The sequence below is a fragment of the Oncorhynchus nerka genome, linkage group LG16 (genome assembly GCF_034236695.1).
Source record: "Oncorhynchus nerka isolate Pitt River linkage group LG16, Oner_Uvic_2.0, whole genome shotgun sequence".
NCBI lineage: Eukaryota > Metazoa > Chordata > Actinopteri > Salmoniformes > Salmonidae > Oncorhynchus > Oncorhynchus nerka.
In genome coordinates, this window is record NC_088411.1 from 9,712,178 (window position 1) to 9,731,579 (window position 19,402).

At 42.5% G+C, this 19,402-nt stretch overlaps 1 protein-coding gene across 3 annotated transcripts in view; it reads left to right on the forward strand.

Moving 5' to 3' along the window:
- Positions 1 to 7,627: 7,627 nt before the first annotated feature.
- Positions 7,628 to 19,402, forward strand: part of LOC115143998 (ubiquitin carboxyl-terminal hydrolase 22-like) — a 46,877-nt gene continuing 35,102 nt past the window's right edge. For 2 of the 3 annotated variants that reach the window (XM_029684556.2, XM_029684557.2), the window contains exon 1: positions 7,628 to 8,107. In XM_029684556.2, the coding sequence (XP_029540416.1) occupies positions 7,988 to 8,107 (120 nt within the window). In that variant the 5' untranslated portion in view covers positions 7,628 to 7,987. The remainder of the gene's footprint in view (positions 8,108 to 19,402) is intronic. The other variant, XM_029684558.2, reaches the window with a different exon arrangement.

Below are 19,402 nucleotides of genomic sequence, written 5' to 3' on the forward strand. Positions count from 1 at the left end.
CTTCTAGGTTAGACTACTGCAATGCTCTACTTTCCGGCTACCCGGATAAAGCACTAAATAAACTTCAGTTAGTGCTAAATACGGCTGCTAGAATCCTGACTAGAACCAAAAAATGTGATCATATTACTCCAGTGCTAGCCTCTCTACACTGGCTTCCTGTCAAAGCAAGGGCTGATTTCAAGGTTTTCCTGCTAACCTACAAAGCATTACATGGGCTTGCTCCTACCTATCTCTCTGATTTGGTCCTGCCGTACATACCTACACGTACGCTACGGTCACAAGACGCAGGCCTCCTAATTGTCCCTAGAATTTCTAAGCAAACAGCTGGAGGCAGGGCTTTCTCCTATATAGCTCCATTTTTATGGAACGGTCTGCCTACCCATGTCAGAGACGCAAACTCGGTCTCAACCTTTAAGTCTTTACTGAAGACTCATCTCTTCAGTGGGTCATATGATTGAGTGTAGTCTGGCCCAGGAGTGGGAAGGTGAACGGAAAGGCTCTGGAGCAACGAACCACCCTTGCTGTCTCTGCCTGGTCGGTTCCCCTCTTTCCACTGGGATTCTCTGCCTCTAACCCTTTTACAGGGGCTGAGTCACTGGCTTACTGGGGCTCTCTCATGCCGTCCCTGGAGGGGGTGCGTCACCTGGGTGGGTTGATTCACTGTTGTGGTCATCCTGTCTGGGTTGGCGCCCCCCCGTGGCGGAGATCTTTGTGGGCTATACTCAGCCTTGTCTCAGGATGGTAAGTTGGCGGTTGAAGATATCCCTCTAGTGGTGTGGGGGCTGTGCTTTGGCAAAGTGGGTGGGGTTATATCCTTCCTGTTTGGCCCTGTCCGGGGGTGTCCTCGGATGGGGCCACAGTGTCTTCTGACCCCTCCTGTCTCAGCCTCCAGTATTTATGCTGCAGTATAAAGTATATTGTTATATCTGGAGTACTTCTCCTGTCCTATTCGGTGTCCTGTGTGAATCTAAGTGTGCGTTCTCTAATTCTCTCCTTCTCTCTTTCTTTCTCTCTCTCGGAGGACCTGAGCCCTAGGACCATGCCCCAGGACTACCTGACATGATGACTCCTTGCTGTCCCCAGTCCACCTGGCCATGCTGCTGCTCCAGTTTCAACTGTTCTGCCTTACTATTATTCGACCATGCTGGTCATTTATGAACATTTGAACATCTTGGCCATGTTCTGTTATAATCTCCACCCGGCACAGCCAGAAGAGGACTGGCCACCCCACATAGCCTGGTTCCTCTCTAGGTTTCTTCCTAGGTTTTGGCCTTTCTAGGGAGTTTTTCCTAGCCACCGTGCTTCTACACCTGCATTGCTTGCTGTTTGGGGTTTTAGGCTGGGTTTCTGTACAGCACTTTGAGATATCAGCTGATGTACGAAGGGCTATATAAATAAATTTGATTTGATTTGATTGTGATTTTTCAACGCCGATACCGATACCGATTATTGGAGGACCCAAAAAAGCCGATACCGATTCATCGGCCGATTTGTAATAATGGCAATTACAACAATACAATAATACATCAATAAAATCAATTTAGCTTCAAATAAATAATGAAATATGTTCAATTTGGTTTAAATAATGCAAAAACAAAGTGTTGGAGAAGAAAGTAAAAGTGCAATATGTGCCATGTAAAAAAGCTAACGTTTAAGTTCCTTGCTCAGAACATGAGAACATATGAAAGCTGGTGGTTCCTTTTAACATGAGTCTTCAATATTCCCAGGTAAGAAGTTTTAGGTTGTAGTTAATATAGGAATTTAGGACTATTTCTCTCTATACGATTTGTATTTCATATACCTTTGACTATTGTATGTTCTTATAGGCACTTTAGTATTGCCAGTGTAACAGTATAGCTTCCATCCCTCTCCTCGCTCCTCGAACCAGGAACACATCGACAACAGCCACCCTCGAAGAAGCGTTACACATCGCTCCACAACAGCCGGGGGCCAACAGCGCAAGGGGAACAACTACCCCCAAGTCCCAGAGCGAGTGACGCCACCGATTGAAACGCTATTAGCACGCACCGAGCTAACTAGCTAGCCATTTCATATCGGTTACACCAGCCTAATCTCGGGAGATGATAGGCTTGAAGTCATAAACAGCGCTGCTGTCGAACGCACAAAAGTGCTGTTTGAGTGAATGCATACGATCTTACTGGTTCCTACCATCGCTCAGTCAGACTGCTCTATCAAATCATAGACTTAATTATAACATAATAACACACAGAAATACGAGCCTTTGGTCACTAAAATGGTCAAATCTGGAAACTATCATTTAAAAAACGAAACGTTTATTCTTTCAGTGAAATACGGAACCATTCCGTAATTTATCTAACGGATGGCATCCCTAAGTCTAAATATTGCTGTTACAACCTTCAATGTTATGTCATAATTATGTACAAATCTGGCAAATTAATTACGGCCTTTGTTAAGAATAAATGGACTTCACACAGTTCGCAACGAGCCAGGTGGTCCAAACTGCTGCATATACCCTGGCTGCTTGCACGGAACGCAAGAGAAATTACACAATTTCCCTAGTTATAAGAAATTCATGTTAGCTGGCAATATTAACTAAATATGCAGGTTTAAAAATATAAACTTGTGTATTGATTTTAAAGAAAGGCATTGATGTTTATGGTTAGGTACATTGGTGCGCAACGACAGTGCTTTTTTCGCAAATGCCCTTAAATCATCACCCGTTTGTCAAAGTAGGCTGTGATTCAATGAGGAATTAACAGGCACCCTATCGATTATATGCAACGCAGGACACGCTAGATAAACTAGTAATATCATCAACCATGTGTAGTTTAACTAGTGATTATGTTAAGATTGATTGTTTTTTATAAGACAAGTTTAATGCTAGCTAGCAACTTACCTTGGCTTCTTGCTGCCCTGCCGTAACAGGTAGTCAGCCTGCCACGCAGGCTCCTCGTGGAGTGCAATGTAAGGCAGGTGGTTAGAATGTTGGACTAGTAACCAGAAGGTTGCAAAACTGAATCCCTGAGCTGACAAGGTAAAAATCTGTCGTTCTGCCCATAAAAAAGGTAGTTAACCCACCATTCCTAGGCTGTCATTGAAAATAAGAATGTGTTCTTAACTGACTTGCCTAGTTAAATAAAGGTGTAAAAAAAAAAAAAAAAGTTATAAAAATCGGCAAACCGGTGTCCAAAAATACAGATTACCGATCGGCCATTCCGGTTAATCGGTCGACCTCTAGTCAATATAAGGTTCCACAGTTGACATTGCATGTCAGAGTAAAAACCAAGCCATGAGGTCGAAGGAATTGTCCGTAGAGCTCAGAGACAGTATTGTGTCGAGGCACAGATCTGGAGAAGGGTACCAAAAAAATTCTGCAGCATTGAAGGTTCCCCAAGGACACCGTGGCCTCCATCATTAACTGGGAGAAATTTGGAACCACCAAGACTCTTCCTAGAGCTGGCCGCCTGGCCAAACTGAGCAATCGGGGGAGAAGGGCCTTGGTACTGGAGGTGACCAAGAACCCGATGGTCACTCTGACAGAGCTCCATAGTTCCTCTGTGGAGATGGGAGAACCTTTCAGAAGGACAACCCTCTCTGCAGCACTCCACCAATCAGGCCTTTATGGTAGAGTGGCCAGATGGAAGCCACTCCTCAGTAAAAGGCACTTGACAGCCCACTTGAAGTTTGCCTAAAAGACTCTCAGACCATGAGAAACAAAATTCTCTGGTCTGAGGAAACAAAGATTTAACTCTTTGGCCTGAATGCCAATCTGAATCTGGAGGAAACCTGGCACCATCCCTACGGTGGAGCATGGTGGTGGCAGCATCATCCTGTCGGGATGTTTTTCAGCGGCAGGGACTGTGAGACTAGTCAGGAAAGGACAACAACCCTAAGAACACAGCCAAGACAACGCAGGAGTGGCTTTGAACGCAGGAGTGGCAAGTCTCTGAATGTCCTTAAGTGGCCCAGCCAGATCCCGGACATGAACCCCATCTCGCTCTGGATAAGAGCGTCTGCTAAATGACTTAAATGTAAATGTAAATGTGAGAGCCCTGAAAATAGCTGTGCAGTAACTCAGCCCCATCCAACCTGACAGAGCTTGAGAGGATCTGCAGAGATACAGGTGTGCCAAGCTTGTAGCACCATACCCAAGAAGACTAAAGGCTGTAATTGCTGCCAAAGCTGCTTCAACAAAGAACTGAGTAACGGGTCTGAAATTTTACGTAAACTTGATATTCTTTTTTTTATTTTACAATTTTGCAAACATTTCCAAAAACAAGTTTTTGCTTTGTCATTATTGGGTTTTGTGTGCAGATTGATGAGGGGGAAAAAATATTTAATACATTTTAGAATAAAGCTGTAAAGTAACAAAATGTGGAAAAAGTCAAGGGGTCTGAATACTTTCGGAATGCACTATAGATATAGTTTACTATTTAATCTGTTATTTTAATGTTCTTCCGACATGTTAAATATACTGTAACTTTGCCTGTTCCTGATAATTACAGGCATCCACTAGGTGCTTCTATCATGCATTATTACATCTATTTAAAATACCTTTTCTTCAACACCAAAATGTCTCTAACAGACCAAAAGGGAAGACAACTGTTTATCAAGTGCCACACTGTTTTCTTAATTTTTGCCCTTGAAAACAAAACCCAGAATCAAACTGAAAAGTCATTTGAAACCCTTAGACATGCCTCCCCCGTCCTTCCTTTCAGAATGTTAAGTATCAAAGAAAATGTCAACAAAGTGGAATTTCATTGTGTTTTATTAACACCATCATTTGCTAAGTACAAGATGTGTTATGGTATGCTTAGATGAGTTCATTAAGTGCCATATGAAAATAAAGAGCTATACAAGGTACATTTCAAATATTAATAAACCACAAGGAGTTATATTTAGCCATTAGATAAACATGATTGAAGAAAGCTGTACAAGACAACAACAAAAAAACACAAATCAAGAGTTATGCTTAGATAATAAGGTAGAGCTGACAGAGAGAGCTTTACCAGGCACAAAATACAAGACCTTTTTAAAAACACAAAGTATTCGGCCCGAGTCTAAATACCACATAGATTAACATATTTGGAGCACAGAGTTAGTCTGAATGACTGGAACTCATCTACTATCCTTGGCAGCATGTGTGAAATAGAATGCCTTCAGTTTAGGAATAACATCAGCACAGAACTTCACATCAAATGGCACATCAATAACAACTTGCTTGGATGGAGCCCAGCCAAGTAGTTTGCATCTCTCCAGTCCTGTGTAAGAACATGCCCATTTGCACCTGCAAGTAGTACCCACAGGCTCCATTAGGTTGCCGCTGAGGCATCAACCAGTTTCACATCAGTGAGTTTGCCAGAGAACAGTTTAGTCAGAGACTCACACTTCTTACTCAGAATAGGACATTTGATTTCTAGAAGTGTGTAAGCCACCTGCTCGTTCTCCTTGCCAAATGTGGTTGCTGAGTTCCCATGGGACATGGAGAAGAGATGCTCCCACACAAAGTTGTCGGGATTTTTTGTGGTGAGCACGGGAAACTTCTTTGCTGAGCTATAAGGGATCCGAAGTTTACGTGCGTCATAACACGCATGGGAGGCTCTCTGTGCTTTAGTGACCTCCTTCAAGGTGGCACATTTACACTCCTCCAGCTTAACATAAACATCATAAAATGACAGCATTTCTGACACTGCATATTTATGCCATGTTCACCATGAGGCTGCTGTAGCTGTTGCTAGAACTTGATGACTGTTTGGTTTAGCTTTGATACACTTGTGCAGAAGGATCTCCACTGGAACATTGGCCCCTTCCAAACTCTTCTTAAGTGCGTTGTGGGAGAGGTAGAGATGGAGAAGCGGGCGGGTTTCTGTCAGAGAACTCGTCACTTGGTTTGTGATGTTTGAAACATATCGCGCTCAACCTTTTTGGAGCTAAATTCCGCTGCGTCTCCGAGTTCCACTGGCATTGCTCATACAGTATGTACAGGACATCCATGTCAATCCTCCATAGATAGCATTCTGCACCTTCAGCAAAAAAAACTACTAGAATAGTAAATTACAGTACAGAACACTGGTTTACATGGTGCTCACAGTTGACTAGTTTAATCAGTTCCATTTTAACTAGTAGGTTTAAGTTATGCTGGTAATTACCAATTTCCTTGTAAAATTCACCTTGATTCTGTACCTACCTCATTGTCATTCGAGATTAGACTGATATACTTACACAATGAGCCATTGAAACCAAGAACTGTGTGTGCATGTTGTAATAGTTAACGTTATCAGTTCTGGTCAGTGATATGGTATAATCACAATTAGCTAGCTAGCTAAGTAACTAGCTAACATCAAATGTATCAGTCATAAACAAAAATACAACGGGCTTGCTACTTTCCATAGTATTGCAGCTGCATGACTGCAAGATTTCCCCTGCCCCTACAACAAGAACACCCTGCAGTCTCCACCGATGATGATGATACAAGAATCCAGGCAGAATGATGGTGTGTTTTGGTCTGACTGGGCTGGACATCTGCTTTGAGGAACACCAGGTTGTCATCCTCAAAGTGAATAAACACCCACCCAACTTTGCCACTGTGGAGGTATTGATATGCATCTGTGCTTTTGTAGCTCCTCATCTCTGAGCCATCCACACAGACAGACAAGATTCAATAATTCAAGAAGTCTTTGTAGGTGATATGTGGCCATTTTTTTCATATCGTCCTCCCACTCTTGAATAATCCGCAGATGTAGCCCAGACTTGCCATTCAACTTTGAAAGGTTTTTCTTGGTGTGATTTTACGACATTTTGAGCTAGCTAGCTAATGTTCGCAAAAACGGCAAGAATATTACAACGGATGTCCTCCACAAAACTGAACATTCAGACATTGTTTTGTTTTCCAGGTTCTTAAATAAGGTGAATACATGAGGCCAACTTTACCATATTATCCTGGAGGCATACTTACACATCCTGTCTCATTACTATGAGTGAAAGATATCTCTGAACTTTAAACAAATTCTAATACAAAATCTTTGTTCAGCTTCTTTCTATTCTGTGGTTGCATGAAATAGCAAACATAATGTGAATTCAACAATGACATTACTTTATCTTTGTTACTCCCTGATAAAACAGTAACATCCTTTACTGTAGTTAAACAGTGGGTTAAATAGATTCCACGATCCGGATTCGATCCGAATTTACGCAAGTGCTTGGTTCAGTTCTCGCCCTGTGTGCACCCATATGCTTGCAGAACTGTACGCCCGCCTTGATGTATAATAGCGCCGCCCACAGGGCGAAATGTCGTGAAAAGAGTGTGTCCACCAAGGAAAGAGGACCACTGGAGAGGAAGCATGGTGGTCTTTCGCCCAAAATACAAAACCTCTGTATTTGTTTCGAACAGTGTAACACAGATAGAAAAATGAGGTTAGTTATAACAATATTTGAGTCTAATGTACAGTACCAGCGCTTCATGTAGCCAATGGGAGTCGTTTTACGAGCGGATAAGGCGCGTAATAAATAATTAAGCCAATCACAATATCAGTTTCCAAATATGGGCGGGACATAATACGGAAACGATACCCACACACGCCAATCAAAACCAGGCACTCCTTTCCATTGGCCGATCGAGAAATGAATGAGGTGGGGCTTGCAGCAACGCTCGCGGTGTTCTGTTGAAATTCCATTGCCGAACATTAGCTAGCTAAAATAACTGGAACTAAGGATATAGCTTCCGAAGTGTGGCCAACGACCAATACCACCCAAATGTGGATTTAATTTGGGAAAAATATGTCAAAATTCTGGAATGGGATTACTCAAGGATTGCTTTGATGTGTACTGCATTTACCTCCGATTTAGCTGTGGCTACCTCTCAAGCTAGCCGAATCGGAACAATCGGCGGATAACTGGCTAACTAACGTTAAACGTAACTAACTTAGCTAGCTAATTCTTTAACGTCAGGACTAGGACGGAACACGTTTCATCGTTAAAAATACACAAAACGAATGTTGTTACTGTCATGAGTCCAGCCGGGTGCCCCCATGTGAACGGGTTCAAAGTGGATAACTGGAAACAGAATCTACGGGTCATTTACCAATGCTTTGTGTGGAGTGGGTCTGCCGAAACCAGGAAACGCAAGGTAAACATTTTAAACGTTAGTTAGCTAACGTTGGCTACTACTAACTCGCTCAGAACATGTATGCAGACCGCTTCTCGAGAGAACAGTGCCTACAACGTCTCTCTGGCTAGCTGTCGTACATCGTCATTGTTACCAAGCCACACACGAAGAGGCAACTCGTAGAGTCTGTGAAATACCCTGTTTTTTCCCCCGATTAACTGGTGATATATGCTACTGTTTCCCTTGCACGGATAGACCTTGTCCAACGTTAGCTAGGCACACATTTTCAGGCATTTATTTTTCTCGGCTTGGGCACTTGTAAGTTTGCTTACGCGGACTGCTGCAGTTTTAGACAAAATTGACACTGACTGGGGGTTTGTGTGTGAGAGACTGTTCGTTAGCTCAGCCCACTACCTAAACCCCCTGCGTCTCTTGCATCACAAAATCTGAGTGTCAACTCTGCCCATGTGTGCGCGATCCTGTTTAAGCACTCCCAGTTCAAAACTTAAATGTAATGGCAAAATGTAGATTTCCGTCTAAATAGACATACCCAAAAGTAACTGATATTCATGTGTAATTACAAGATTCTGACATTTAATAACTTGGTATATTTGGAAAGAGAACATCTGGGAGACTGAGGAAATGATCAGGAGTTATGTAGTTAAGAATACACAAGATCAAGCACACAAGTTTTTCTTTTGAGTCATCTTTCATTGACAAGCTATAAGTGAGTTATTGATGACTAGACCTGGAAATCCATCAGATGGCTTCCACAGCATGTGAGCAATAGCATAAAAAATGGGATTGATAGAGCTAACAACTAGAAATTTATTTTTTATTTGACCTTTATTTACATTTAAGTCATTTAGCAGACTAAGACTAAGCAAGTCAGTTAAGAGCAAATTCTTATTTTCAATGACGACCTAGGATCAGTGGGTTAACTGCCTTGTTCAGGGGCAGAACGACATATTTTGTACCTTGTCAGCTTGGGGATTAGATCTTGCAACATTTCGTTTACTAGTCCAATGCTCTAACCATTAGGCTACGCTGCCACCTCAAATGGGGAATCCTGGGTACATTCAAGTGTCCTTTTAAATGCTCCAAAGGGTCCAAATGTGCTAAATGCACATGTGCCTAAAAGTTATTGTTCACCATTAAAACAACATTCTTACCACATCAACCTCTCACAAACATTGTGGTGGTGTCAGGGAACATACAGGGGATATCCAAGTGTTTTTTTATATTTCTTATATTTCCCAACCTAGTCACTCATTGGACATTTGATTTTGCCATTAAGTCATACATCATGGAAATAGGCTAGATTTGTTCCTACCAGCTTAAAGATTAACTTCATACCCACCATGTATCTATAGCTCAAACACAGACCAAATCTAGGCGTACCTTGTAATGTTTGGTGAAAATGTTGTGTAAAATAAATATTTGAACTCTCGGGGCTGGTGATCAATAACGGTAGATCACAGGCAGACACATAAGATATTCTCATGGTCTGTGGAGTCTCTGCAATCGGTGTGTATCAACGTATTCCGTGTTTATTTTGTTTATGCTTCACAACGTTAACCGGAATGGAGGTAGCAGCCATCTTGAAATTAGGTCATCGGCTTGGCCTTCCCTTATCGATTTGTATGCTCATATATACATTTATATACATATATAAGTCACACCAAAGATTTGAAGGCACCGATCAATAGCCAAGATACTCAGCTGTCCGCAGACACACCGATTTTGCACATAGGGGCTACCGTTCTAATACCAGACTGAATTGAATTTAAAAAACAAATGGGGTTTACATTTTTAAGAGTAACGTCATTGCATTCCCAGCTAGCTACATTGCTGGTCTCTCTGGAAAGTATCTTGTGGTTACATTGAAAATAAGTAAATCATGCCATGCTTCCTGAAGAACATGAACACAGTACTTTGTTTGTCTCATCCAAATGTGCAATACCTCTATATCTACTTTTATGGTACGCCATCAGCGCTCATCAAATAAAATTGTATTTGTCACATGTTTCATAAACAGGTGTAAACTAACTATGAAATGCTTACTTACTGGCCTTTTTTTTTCGACAATGTAGAGAAACATAGAACAATTGTAACACGAGGAATAAATGTATAATGAGTATTGATAACTTGGGTATATACACTGAGTGTACAAAATGTTAGGAAAACCTTCCTAATATTGAGTTGAACCCAATTTTGCCCTTAGAACAGCCTCAATTCATTGGGGCATAAACTCTACAAGGTGTCGAAAGCGTTCCCCATGGATGCTGGCCCATGTTGACTCCAATGCTTCCCACAGTTGTCAAGTTGGCTGGATCTCCTTTGGGTGTTGGACTATTCTTGATACACACAGGAAACTATTGAGCGTTAAAAACCCAGCTGCATTGCAGTTACACGTTGCGGTGCATACTCAAAACCAGCGTGCCTGGCAACTACTACCATACCCTGTTCAAAGGCACTTTTGTTTCCCCCATTCACCATCTGAATGGCACACATACACAATCCATCTCAAGGCTTAAACATCCTCCTTTAACCTGTCTCCTCCCCTTCATCTACACTGATTTCAAGTGGATTTAACAAGGGACATCCAATAAGGGATCATAGCTTTCACCTCTATTCACCTAGTCGGTTTGTCATGGAAAGAGCAGGTGTAAGAAATGTTTTGTACACACAGTGTACACAGTGTACCAGTACTGAGTTAATGTTGCAGGGGTACAAATTAATTTGGGTAGATATGAACATATAGGTAGGGGTAAAGTGACTAGGCAATAGGATAGATAATAAGCCGTAGCAGTAGTGTATGTGATGAGTTGGTGCAAAAGGGGATCAATGTAGATAGTCCGGGTAGCTATTTGGTTAATTATTTAGCAGTCTTATGGCTTGTGGGTAGTGTCCTGTTGGTGCATCAGTACCGCAATGGTACAGACCGACACAACATTCAACTGATAATCTTATGTCCGTTTGGACCCGAGTACAGTCTGGGGATATTGCTAACTAGCTGTTGTAAAATCAACATGACATGTATTTCCATAGCATGTAAATGTAACCCATGCTCCCATTGGATACAGACAGTGCTCATTAACGTATTAATTCATCCCAAAAGTGTTCATTGGTGTCAGCGCTCTATGCAGGTCAGTCAAGTTCTTCCACACCAATCTCAACAAACCATTTCTGTATGGACCTCGCTTTGTGCACTGGGGCATTGTCATGTTGAAACAGGAAAGGGCCATCCCCAAACTGTTGCCACAAAGTTGGAAGCACAGAATTGTCTAGAATATCATTGTATGTTGTAGTGTTAAGATTTCCCTTCACTGGAACTAAGGGGACTAGCCCGAACCATGAAAAACAGCCCTTGACCATTATTCCTCCTCTAAACTTTACAGTTGGCACTATGCGTTGGGGCAAGTAGCGTTTTCCTGGCACCCGCCAATCCCAGATTAGTCCGTCGGACTGTCATATGGTGAAGAGTGATTCATCACTCCAGAGAAGGCGTTTCCACTGCTCCAGAGTCCATTGGTGGCGAGCTGTGCACTCCAGCCAATGCTTGACATTGTGCATGGTGATCTTAGGCTTGTGTGCGGCTGCTCGGCCATGGGAACCCATTTCATGAAGCTCCTGACAAACAGTTCTTGTCCAGACGTTGCTTCCAGAGGCAGTTTTGAACTCTGTAGTGAGTTTTACACGCTTCAGCACTCTGCGGTCCCATTCTGTGAGCTTGTGTGGCCTTCCACTTCGCAGCTGAGCCATTGTTGCTCCTAGACGTTTCCACTTCACAATAACAGCACTTACAGTTGACGGGGACAGCTCTAGCATGGCAGAAATTTGACGAATTGACTTGTTGGAAAGGTGGCATCCTATAACTGTGGCATGTTGAACGTCACTGAGCTCTTAGTAAGGCAATTCTACTGCCAATGTTTGTCTATGGAGATTGCGTGGCTGTGTGCTCGACTTTTATACACCTGTCAGTAACGGGTGTGGCTAAATTAGCCGAATCCACTAATTTGAATGTAAATTTAGCTACATTAGAGACTATGCCTGTTGGAGTTTGTGTGGGTGGGCAGTGAAATTTCCATTTGCATATATTTTCAAAGGTTAGGCTGACTTAAACCAACTTATTCCACCCGTGTGTTTTTCTGAGTTCATCTGTCAAGTTACACTGAGAGGCTGCAGTGACGGTTTCAATGTAGAATGTAGCTTCCTTCTTAATGGTTTCAACATAGAAGAAATGTAACAGTTTCTTCTCGGGGGGGGGGCTCAGCTTGCTTAACAGCAACACACAGTGTATCCAGTAATGGTAAGGTAAAAGGTAACCACCTCACTATCTTAAAAACATTATGAGCAGTACTGACTGAGTCCCCATAAGACTGCTGGTTTGTATCAGTAATAAAAATCTACCATGTCTCTTGAAAAGGGGCCCATGGATCATAGTCATTGATGCTGCATGAAACAGACAGTTCATAAGACAATTCATAACCCCACCCACCAACACTCCATTTCTGCTGGAGCCTCTATATTTGTTTGACTCCACGCCACTCAATCATATAAGATGTTGAAAGTACTGTCTTCGTGCGTTAGGCCCTGCAATCTTAGATTTATTTCATGGATTGGTAATGTAAACCTACCTATTCACTGGGTAGTGGTTAGTTATGGGGAGGGACGGTGACACCTGTGTTCAGAGCTGTCACAGACTAGGCTTGTATTTAATCAGGGCTGGCGGACTGTCTGGGGGGTGGAGCAGGGACTACACAAAGATTTATCAGTTCAAACACTAGCGTCTTTTGCTCCTTTCTTCGCCCCCTCTTTCTGTCAATTTCTTTCTCGCCCTCTTTCTCTTTGTGCCTTCTTTTCTTACTCTCACTCCCCCCCCCCACACACACATGCAGTTGCCCCTGCTCCATGGATACGTCAATTAGGATAAATGGAGTGAATGTTGCATGGATGGAGGAGGAGAACTAACAGATCAATCATCTGTGGAGGACCTCCTAATGAGCAGTTGAATTGCTCATCGGTCTGCTTTATAAACACCTCGTTTCTGCCCTAAGATGAACAGACCCAAAGAGATGAGGTGACATACCATTGGCAACCATCCAGGTTGTGCTGTACAGCACACTGTAGCAAAATGTTTTGAAACAGAAAATAAAAAGGAGAGTTTCTAATCGGGAAAATGCAGGTATTACTTCCCTGTATCATTCTATTTCAAACCTATGTCTCAACCTAGTCTGTTTTCTCTTTTGATACTGTGCCTACCTCCTAAACCCCACAAAGGCTCCATGTGAAGAAGAAGCAGCACACCGTGTGAAGTCCCCTCAACACCTTGGACAAGCCACTCCTCTTTGCAGATGGGTCTTTGAGTTATCTGATTGTTGAGGAAATCGTAGCGCCTAACAAGCTGTATAGCAGCAGTACATCAATAATTCATGCACATTGTAACCAGCAGCTATTTTTCATGCTCATATATAGGCTACAGCGAGTGTGTTCAGAATACATATGATCTCCAGGCTGCTGGTTGAGATGAGGGGCTCAAGGTTATTTTCTCATTTATGTTACCTCTTGAGAGAGACCAGTTCTGGCGACTGCAGGTCATTGTCCACATGCCCAGTCCCTGCTGGATTTTAGAGAGAGAGAGTGTGTGTGTGTGTGTGTGTGTGTCCTAGCGCAATGGTAGGAGGAGTGGCTTGCACACACACTGTTTATGCTTCTTCATAATTCATGGACACAATGAGGAAGTGGATAGATCTCGTTTCTCATGATAATCAGTAAAATTAACATTTATAAAATGGATTACTAGCTTTTTGAGACTATAAAAAAAACTATGACCAACCACCCATCTTTGGAGTAGTTAGGTCTATTTACCTGCGTTTGAAAGGCTGCTGGCTACTGTCCTGGGAGACTCAGCATATCGTGAGCTTAGCACAATTGCTATCTTAAATCATCTCAAAACTGCACCCAGAGACATAAAAATGGTATCCATGAGTTCCTCTGACTCTGGGTAATTAAACTTCCTGAATCTCAAAATATCACCGTATCCCTTTTAAACATGCTGCAGCGTTTTGACTGGAATAAATATGTAATGTTTCTATCAAAGGGCGTCTGTCATTTGATATACTAGCTCTGAAATATAGCCTAGGGATAACATTTTTGTTTACTTCAGGACCGTAGGTACATTTCCCAACCAGAAGCCATAGATTACAGGCAACATCCACACTGAGTTAAAGGCTAGAACTGCTGCTTTCAAGGAGCTGGACACACATCCGGACTCTTATAAGAAATCCCGATACGCCCTCAGACGAACCATCAAACAGGCAAAGCATCAATACAGGACCAAGATCCAATCCTACTACACCAGCTCTGACTCTCGTCGCATGTGGGAGGGCTTGCAAACTATCTCCGATTTACAAAGGGAAACCCAGCTGCGATCTGTCCAGTGACGCAAGCCTATCAGATGAGCTAAATACCTTCTATGCTAGCTTCGAATCTATCAACACTGAACCATGCATGAGAGCATCAGCTGTTTTGGACGACTGTGATCACACTCTTCGTAGTCAATGTTAGTAAAACCTTTTAAACAGATTAATATACACGGATTACCAGGACGCGTACTCAGAACATGCGCTAACCAGCTGGAAAGTGTCTTCACTGACACATTCTACCTCTCCCTGACCGTCTGTAATACCTACATGTTTCAAGCAGACCACCATAGTCCCTGTGTCCAAGAACGCCCAGGTAACCAGACTATCGTGCCGTAGCACTCACACCTGTAGCCATGAAATGCTTTGAAAGGCTGGTCAACACCATCATCCCAGACACCCTAGAACCATTCCAATTTGCATACCACCTCAACAGATCCACAGATGATGCAATCTCTATTGCACTCCACACTGCTCTTTTCCATCTGGACAAAAGGAACACCTGGTGGAAAATCTGTCAACTTTGAGAAAAAACTATTTATATTGGAGTTGTCTCGATGGTTTATGCATATTCATGGCATGAGATTAGTAGCATAGCATCTCTTTCCATTGAATACTGATGGTTGATGTCAACAACCCTCATCGAATATTCAAAAAGGATTACAATAATGAGATGTATCCACCAATCCAAAGAAAGGATAGGCGAGAGCTAGATGTGTTTTTTTTTGGACAAGACTCCCATTGTTAGGGCAGAAAAACCTGCATCTTGTCAGTATATCCATAATATTTTCTACAGCTCAGCATTCAACACCATAGTGCCCTCCAAGCTCATCACTAAGCTAAGGACTCTGGAATTAAACATTGCTCTCTGCAACTGGCTTCTGCACTTCCTGGCGGGCAACAACCCATCCGCAATGCTGACCCTCAACACGGGGCCCCTCTGGGGTGCATGCTTACTCCCCTCCCGTACTTCCTGTTCACCCATGACTGCGTGGCCGTGCACGATTCCAATACCATCATTAAGATGACGATAAGACAGCCTACAGGGAGGAGGTCAGAGACCTGGCAGTGTGGTGCCAGGACAAAAACCTCTCTCAATGTAAGTAGGAGAAAGGAGCTGATAGTGGACTACAGGAAACAGAGGGCCGAGCACACCCCATCCACATCGACGAGGCTGTAGTGGAGCAGGTCGAGAGCTTCAAGTTCCTCGGTGTCCACATCACTAATGAATTATCATGGTCCACTCTAGAGGTCGACCGATTATGATTTTTTTCAACGCCGATGCCGATTATTGGAGGACCAAAAAAAGCCGATACCGATTAATCGGACGATTTAAAAAAATATTATACATTTTTAAACATTTTATTTTAAATGTATTTGTAATAATTACAATTACAACAATACCGAATGAACACGTATTTTAACTTAATATAATACATCAATAAAAATCCATTTAGCCTCATTAACATGTACAATTTGGTTTAAATAATGCAAAAACAAAGTGTTGGAGAAGTAAAAGTGTAATATGTGCCATGTAAAAAAGCTAACGTTTAATTTCCTTGCTCAGAACATGAGAACATATGAAAGTTGGTGGTTCCTTTTACCTTAGAATATTGAAGTCTCATGTTAAGAGGTTTCAGGTTGTAGTTAATATAGTATTTATAGGACTGTTTCTCTATACCATTTGTATTTCATATACCTTTGATTATTGGATGTTCTTATAGGCACTATAGTATTGCCAGTGTAACAGTATAGCTAACGTCCCTCTCCTTGCCCCTACTTGGGCTCGAACCAGGAACACATCGACAACAGTCACACTCGAAGCAGCGTTACCCATCGCTCCACAAAAGCCGCGGCCCTTGCAGGGCAAGGGGAATAACTACTCCAAGTCTCAGAGCAAGTGACGTTTGAAACGCTATTAGCGCACACCCAGCTAACTAGCTAGCCATTTCACATCGGTTACACCGGCCATTAGGCTGATAGGCTTGAAGTCATAAACAGCTCTGTGCTTGCGAAGAGCTGCTGGCAAACGCACGAAAGTGCTGTTTCAATGAATGCTTACGAGCCTGCTGCTGCCTACCATCGCTCAGTCAGACTGCTCTATCAAATCATAGACTTAATTATAACATAATAACACACAGAAATACGAGCCTTTGGTCATTAATATGGTCGAATCTGGAAAATATCATTTCGAAAACAAAACGTTTATTATTTCAGTGGAATACGGAACATCTAACGGGTGGCATCCCTAAGTCTAAATATTGCTGTTACATTGCACAACCTTCAATGTTATGTCATAATTACATAAAATCCTGGCAAATTAGTTTGCAATGAGCCAGGCTGCCCAAACTGTTGCATATACCCTGACTGCGTGCAATGAACGCAAGAGAAATGACACAATTTCACCTGGCTAATATTGCCTGCTAACCTGGATTTCTTTTATCTAAATATGCAGGTTTAAAAATGTATACTTCTGTGTATTGATTTTAAGAAAGCCATTGGTGTTTATGGTTAGGTGAAGTCGTCCAACGATTGTGCTTTTTTCGCAAATGCGCTTTTGTTAAATCATCCCCCAGCGTTGCATCGATTATATGCCATGTAGGACACTCTAGATAAACGAGTAATATCATCAACCATGTGTAGTTATAACTAGTGATTATGATTAATTGATTGTTTTTTCTAAGATAAATTTAATGCTAGCTAGCAACTTACCTTGGCTTCTACTGCATTCGCGTAACAGGCAGTCTCCTTGTGGAGTGCAACGAGAGGCAGGTGGTTATAGCATTGGACTCGTTAACTGTAAGGTTGCAAGATTGGATCCCCGAGCTGACAAGGTGAAAATCTGTGGTTCTGCCCCTGAACAAGGCAGTTAACCCACCGTTCCTAGGCCGTCATTGAAAGTAAGAATGAGTTCTTAACTGACTAGCTTTTTTTTTCAAATCGCCAAAATCGGCTCCCTAAAACACCGATTTCCGATTGTTATGAAAACTTGAAACCGTCCCTAATTGATCGGCCATTCCGATTAATCGGTCGACCTCTAGTCCACACACACCAACACAGTCATGAAGAAAGAGGGCATGACAAAGCCTCTTCCCACTCAGGAGGCTGAAAAGATTGGGCTTGGGCCCTTAGATTCACAAAAGGTTCCACAGCTGCACCATTGAGCATCTTGATTGGCTGCATCACCACTTGGTATGGCGACTGCTTGGTTTCCGACCAGCAAGACCCTACAGAGGGTAGTGCGTACTGCCCTGTACATCACTAGGGCTGTGCTCGCTACCATCCAGCACCTCTATACCAGGTGGTGTCAGAGGAAGGCCCTAAAAATTGTAACATACTCCAGCCACCAAGTCAGACTGTTCTCTCTGCTACCGCACGGCAAGCGGTACCGATGCAACAAGTTTGGAACCAACAGGACACTGAACAGCTTTTGCACTAACTCTTTTGACTCATCACATACGCTCCTGTTACTTTTTTATTATCTATCCTGTTGCCTAGTCACTTTATCCCTACTTATATGTACATATCTACCTAAATTACCTTGTACCCCTGCACATGACTAGGTAGGTACTGGTACTGGTTATTGTTTCTCTTTGTGTACTTATTTGTTGTTTTTCTATTATATCTCCTTTTTTCTCTGCATTGTTGTGAAGGGCCTGAGGATTTCACTGTTAGTCCACACATGTTTATGAAGCATATGACATTTGATCTATCTGGCACTTCTGAGCTCATTTGCTTTCTATCCCATCATGTCTTGCATTTCACAGTCACGCTCTCCGTCTCTCTTGTTTTTCAGTCCGAGCATTACAGCAACATTGTTGGTCAGTTCACAGGGGATCTTTCCATCAGCCTGCTGCTCACCTCTCCTTTTGATGTTTGTCTGATTTAGTCGCCACTTCTGCTGCCTAGCCCCCTTTCACCCTCACCGCACCATGCCTCCTCGCCAACACAGAGCAGCCCTTCTCTCACTCTGGCCCAGCCAAGCACTGATGTCATCCCGGAAGAAGACCAATCAACATTCTTAGGCCTCGCTCACTCTTGTCCAATTCCACATTGAACACCAGTGTGTGAGCTAAAATGCATCAGCATGAATGGGTTTGTGCTTGTGTCATTTGTGCGTGTGTGTCAGGGTTTCCGTTAAGAAAATGGAGCCAGACAACGTGACGGGAAGATTTTAATTTACCGGCCATTTGTGAAATTTACCGTACCCATATGCATTTGGTGCATAACCCATTAGGTTGTCCACCCACGGTGCTCACAATGACAGAAATCACATTTTAGGTTAGGGGAATAAATCCTAATCTAATGTCCTCCGGATGCAATGTTTTGCACACTGTCCTACCAATCTTTGCAGAGCGCATCGGAGTATAATCTAATCAAAATCACATTTTATTGGTCACATACACATATATTTAGCAGATATCATTGCGGGTGTAGCGAAATGCTTGTGTTCCTAGCTCCAACAGTGCAGTAGTATCTAAGAATTCACAATAATACACCTCTAAAAGTAAAATAATGAAATTAAGAAATATAAATATTAGGACGAGCAATGTCCGAGTGGCATTGACTAAAATACAGTAGAATAGAATGCAGTATATACATATGAGATGAGTAAAGCATTATGTAAACATTATTTAAAGTGGCTAGTGTTCCATTTATTAAAGTGACCAGTGAATCCATGCCTATGTATTAGAGGTTGACCGATTTTAATCGGCCGGACCGATTTTAATTATGGCCAATTTCAAGTTTTCATATCAATCGGTGGGCGCCTATTACATTGCAATCCGCAAGGAGACTGCGTGGCATGTTGACCACCTTTTACGCGAGTGCAGCAATCTGAAGGACCTTGTGGCTGCAAGGAGCCCAAGGTAAGTTGCTAGCTAGCATTAAA